Here is a 6,024-nt window from a genome sequence, read left to right on the forward strand (position 1 = left end):
TGGAGCTGAAACTTTCAGGAAGGCAGATCTCCAGGAGGAGTGTTGGTGTCAGAACACAGAACACACACACATTTTAATGCGCAACTACTGTTTATTTGGTGACTTTAGCATGGGGGACTGGGAACAAAACATAGAATTAAGCATTAGAAATTATTAGAAATAGAAATTGTGCAGTACAATTAGTAGAAAATGCCATATTTAAGTTTGTTTCATATAGAGAATTAGTTAACACACACACACATATATATATATATATATATATATATATATATATATATATATATATATATATATAACTTAGATTTATGATTTATTTTCACCTAGAAATTCAGCAAAGCCAGAAGTGTCCATACATGTGCATCTGATTGTGTTATGTAAGCATAGCCTTACAAATGCTGCCCCTCTGAAATGTAACTGTGATGTTATGAATAGGTTCCACTAGCATTGAATGAACACTGAATATAGAATAGACAATATAAGTATAGAACATAAGTTTATAAGTAAGAACAAAGCTTTGTGACATTGGAGGCAGCTTTAGTTGTCAAACAGTTACACTCTTTAGTCTTTAATCTGCTCAAATGAATCCTTTACTTCTTACCCAAATGAAAACCTAAAGAAGCCATAAGCATTCACAAACAAGAACTCTTCATTTTAGCTATTTGCATGCTTTTATTTATTGTTGCTGAGTCACTGTTTCAGTCATGTCTACTGCTTTATTATCTTGAGACTATAAGGCTCAGCTGTCTGTTGTACTGTACAGTAGTGTATATGACAAACCTGAATTTAAATGAAGAAATAAAGTCAGTGGCTCGTTAAATTTCTCTTACCTCTGTATGAGGCACTTCAGTAGCACAAATTATTTAGGAAGAATCTTTATAGTGTTAGTTCCATTCCAGACAAATAATATTTAATTTGCTCAAATGCAGATTTGTCAACATTTGTATTTCCTAAATTCATACACACTGGCTCATATTTTGCCAACTTTTCAGAACATCTTGTGTTCAAATCCACTGGAAAAATATGTTGTTTTTAAGCTTAAAATAATGAGTTAATGCAATGTAAGGCAGATTATTGTTCTGTTAACAAGCCCTTAGAGGTTCAATGCACTCAAACCTTAAGGAAACCTTAAGTATTAAGGTCACTTAGTTCTTAAGTTAAAGCATGAAATCTTTCTCTTCTCATTATATGGTGTAGAGTAAATGTTAGGGTCCATTAAAACAAAGTTAAACAATCTCCAAGTCTTTCATGTATGTGTTTGTCTTTGCACTGACCCATCCACACACAGCTATTATCACCTACATGTCTTTAAGCTTTAGCTAGGTAATTTTTATTTCCAATTGGCATACATGACTCGTATTCTTTTTTGATGGCTCCCTAATTAGTTAATTGCTTATTTGATGCTGAAAGTGTCAAACAAGAAAGAAAGAGTAGTATATTTGTTGCTTCATGTTTAGGCAAGAGTAAATACCTATAGTTAAACTATCAGTGAGTCATATTATAATTTAGTAATAAACACATGAAAACATGAAAATGCCTTGAATCAAAATGTTTATAAAACCAAGAAGATGAGCACTGGGTTTTGAGAAAATTGGTAACCTACACTTAATAATATCTGAACTAGAAAGTAAGCAGTAAATGTACCAGTCCTGATCAACAAGAGATAAAACATGAATAAATGGAGGTGAAGCATAAGTTGTACTGTGATTCACAGTATTCAAACTGAATGAATATGAATACTAATGACTAATAACTTACTGTGCACTCTTAGAAATAAAGGTATGAAACTACCACTGGGGCAGTATGCCTCATCACTGGGGTGGTACCCTCAGGGGTCCATCTCAGTACCTTTAGTCAGGGGAAGTAATTGTACCATAATCCATTGAAATGATAAGTTGTATTGACTCTACATACCAGGATTTTTTTTAATTTTATTGTTCTGTTTTAAAGCATTAGTTTATGGAAAGGTAAAACTATGAAGTGTTCACCTGGGAAAAACTCATTTAAGAAAAAGTTGGACCTTAAAACCACTGTTTTACCTTTGAAACATTTACATTGTGTACCTGCACAGTACCTTTTTAACAGTGTAGTTAAGCAGTTAGCTGTTTCAGATATGATGCTACTCAAATTTTCATTAACTTTCAGTAAAATGATTTCATTGTTTCTTGCACCACTCAAACTCATTTTTATTAAATATGTACAGCTACAAATTTGCACACTCAACTGCTTAGGAAAACAAACCACAAAATGAAGGACTTATAAATACCATCAGCCACTAAAAGTGCAAACTTTCCCTGCATTAAGAAAAGTGAATGTAAAAATAGTTTTCTCCAACTGTACATAAGAGTGATGTGTGTTCAGTAGAAACAAGAAAAGTGGTGCATGGAAGTAATAAGTGAAGCTCATTAATCACTAATGTGAACTTTTTTTGTTTTCAACAGTGATGAGCCATCAGGAGCCCCTTCTACTATCCAGCTAAGTGGACAGTAATCTGACCAGAGAAGAGATAACATGAAGAATCCAGAGGATCCAACAATATGAAGTGTAAATGTGACCTTTACAGTGAGTGTATTTTCTTTTAGGTCTCTAAAATGTGATTGACAGCAGGGGTTAAGTCTAGCCCTGGACTACATGACATTCTGAAAGCAGATACTCTGTTAAAAGGAAAGTGTCCAGGACAAGGTTTAACTCCTGTCTAGTAAACTAATCCTACGCGTTTGAGACATGAGACAACCACAGTATAATGTGAAAGTTTTGCTTGCTTTGAACTCTTTCTGAAAAAAAAACCAAACACTTTTCTTCAGACAGCAGATGCATGAGTTTGTTAAATAAACTGACGAAACCTCACGAGTGGAATACGGATATGATTCTGAACAAGTGCCTAAAATGTGTCAAAGCCACACCAAATCTACAGTCCAGCCTAAATTTCACAATGAAATCTCGCCCACGAAATATTTCTGTTAGAGGTTTTATTACAAAATGTGTTTGATAAAAAGGAATAATTTACAAAGTGATTTGTGGATGGCACAAAAAAATCAGAAAAAACAGATCTATCACTTCTATTTCCCTCGACGTATTTAAAATTATCAGTATCGGTTTTCTGGTTGGGAAACCGTTTAAAAACCGACCTTCACAGCAATACGAGGAGGAGAACAGAGGTGAGTGTAAGTCATCCAAGCGCCTGGAGCCACACACACACACACACACACACACGTTCATGATCACACACTGGACGCTGAGCTAGCCTAGAGCAAGTTAACTACTTCTAAACTAGTCACAAAAACACCACTGGAGACGAAGGGAGACATGAAGGAGCACAGAAAAACACTGAGGAGAAAAGAAAAACGTCCTTGGTTTGAGAGAGTGTCCTCTTGATTCCAGAGAATTTATTAGCAGCTTTGTCGTCCCCGTCTCCAAAACGGTCGCTTCGATTTATTTTCGCCCCCAGAGCTACATGTGAACCACGGCGTCCGTCTTCTCGCGCAGGCGCCTCCTGTACTCATCCAGCCAGTCTCTGAGCTCGGAGATGCGGTAGCCCTCGGGCCCCCGGCCGCCCTGGTACACCACCTTGCCGTCCTGCACAATGTAGAGGCGGTCGAAGTAGGCGCCGTACGCCGCGTTGGCCGCGTTCTCCATGCCGTCCGCCACCACGGGGCAACCGGGCGGCGCCTCGCGCTCCATGAGGCGCGCTGCGCGCAGACGCTCCTCCAGGCAGCGGTGGCGCGGGATCTGGTACGGCGCATCCGAGCTCGCCCAGCCGTCTGACGGGTGTGCTTCCTCGATGTACACCAGGAGCGCGTCGGCCACATCGGCGTAGCGGCGCACAAGGCGGCCGAAGGCGCGGAGGCGCGTCATGAACGGCGGTCAGGTGCAGCTACCGAAGTTGAGCATGAGCGGCCGCGCGCCGCGCGCGTACTCCAATACGCGGTGGCGGCGCGCGTCCGCCAGGCGCACCACCTCGCTGTTGGGCGCCGCGCGGCCCACGCGCGCCGCCTTCAGCGCGTCCAGCTTGTGACCGTGCCACACAGCGCGCAGCGACGCCACACTGAACATACGGTCCGAGTCGGACACGCAGAGCGGCGGGTCGTCGTCGTCGTCCTCCGCGTTCCTACCCTCCTTTTCTTCTTCATCGCCCTCGACCTCCTCCTCTTCGTCCCGCGCCCTCGTTCGCACCAGCACGCGCTTCCGCACGCACAGAAAGTCGAGGAGCCACAGCGCGATCGCCGCGAACACGAAGCGCGGCAGCAACGCGAGACAAGCGAGCGCGCTCCGCAGCGCCTCCGCCGTGTTCATGGCTCTCCGCTGGACGGAGGAGCAACGCACCCGATGGGCCTTTATATAACGGGGGTGAGGAGTTGCATGGGGGAGATCTCTCTCTCTCTCTCTCTCTCTCTCTCTCTCTCTCTCTCTTTCTGTGTGTGTGTGTGTGTGCCTGCGTGCGTGCGTGTGCCTACCCGCCTCCTGCTTAAAAGTTCTGCTCTTCTGAGAATGTGAGAGGAGGACACGAGAATCTCTAGTCACGAGATCAATGGGAGATGAAACATGAATGAAGACTTAAGAGAGATGAAGACTACTTTAAAGCGGCAGCTCCACTCTGATCGGGCTTTAACACTGAGTGCTTCAGAGTACCTGAAAAATCCAGGGTGCTTGACTTTCTACTACTTGATTAGAATTGACCACATTTCGGAAAAGAGTCCCAATGTTGATTAGCTACGGTGGCTGCATAAGCGCTCACCTTTCTGTCACTCACTTAATAAACATCATTCAAAAAAGAGCCATTAGGACATTGTGCCTTAAGTAGCTCCTACTTAAGCAACAATGTCCTAATGCCTCCTTTTTTGAATGATGTTTGTCCATCATTCCAGTCCAACTTGTTTGCTGACGTGTTTTTACTGAAGTACAGGTCAGTAGACACTTGCCATTAGCCATGTTATAAGCTCATCTTAGATTTTGGCAAACAAATATTTTTGCATAAAGGCTGGTAGCTTCATCTACACTTCAAGTAGGCATCAGACTAGCTTGCTGACCCCTGTTAGTTTTATATTGTGACAGAAATAGCTATGGAAATGAAAAATAGCCCACTTCTCAAATTTACTAAATTATAACATTTAACCTATACTAGGCTACAGATATGACAGTAAAAGTAGTAATCTACAAGTAGGTAGCATCAGGTGATCCAGTGTGTTTGATGTCCCATGTTTTTTTTTTCCTCAGTGTTTGGTGGACTTGCTTCATACGAAGCCCCACTGGTGACATCTTGTACAAATAAAAATAATGTGTGGCCACGACTTAGTAAGGCATGAGCATGAGATGATTAAGTCATGGCCATGACTTAGTAAAGCATGGTAACGAGATCCTAATGCATTACCATGACTTAGTAAGCCGTGAACTCAATCCCACGCCTTACTAAGTCCTGGCCACGACTTAATCATCTCATTTCCATGCCTTACTAAGCCACTCATTATTTTTATTTATACAGGATGTCACCGGCGGGTCTCTGTAGCTTCGCTCTACATGTGCGCACTTAAAAAAATAAAACACTCAAAAGAAATATACGCTCCAATCATGACAGTTAACTGATAAAGAAAGCATAGAGCATTTTTTCATAGGCAACATCACTGAAAGACCTGAAGCATGTAGCAATTCAGAGAATATATATTCCTTAATGTGCGGAATGTGTCCTTTTATTACCTTTTGAGATTTTGAAACAAGAAATATTTCATAAAAATGTGCTTTCTAATTTGTTTTGTGAAGCAATCAAAATGCCAAATACCAAGGATCCACTGCTTCAGGCATTACACAGAACTGAGTGGCAATGTTTAAACAGCTTTGGGCTACAGATGGGCATCACTTGGCAAGATTTAAATGCTATGTAGTAACCCCTTCCAAAATAAATGTACATTACCAGTTTAAATCATGCATCATTTATTCTCAGTCACAATACACTGTGATAGCAGGATGTGACCGTGAGGAGGCGCTACTGCTGCAGCTCTATTGCAGCACTACCTTTGCAGTGCTACAAGAGAT

General features: G+C 41.6%; 1 protein-coding gene across 1 annotated transcript; it reads right to left on the minus strand.

Annotated features, from left to right (window-relative positions):
- Positions 1-2,949: 2,949 nt before the first annotated feature.
- Positions 2,950-4,564, minus strand: dio3a (iodothyronine deiodinase 3a). The gene has a single exon (XM_017713783.2). The coding sequence runs from the start codon at positions 4,288-4,290 to the stop codon at positions 3,448-3,450; it is 843 nt and encodes a 280-aa protein (XP_017569272.1). The 5' UTR covers positions 4,291-4,564; the 3' UTR covers positions 2,950-3,447.
- Between the last annotated feature and the right edge of the window lie 1,460 nt (positions 4,565-6,024).

Source organism: Pygocentrus nattereri, chromosome 10, assembly GCF_015220715.1.
Source record: "Pygocentrus nattereri isolate fPygNat1 chromosome 10, fPygNat1.pri, whole genome shotgun sequence".
Classification (NCBI taxonomy): Eukaryota; Metazoa; Chordata; class Actinopteri; order Characiformes; family Serrasalmidae; genus Pygocentrus; species Pygocentrus nattereri.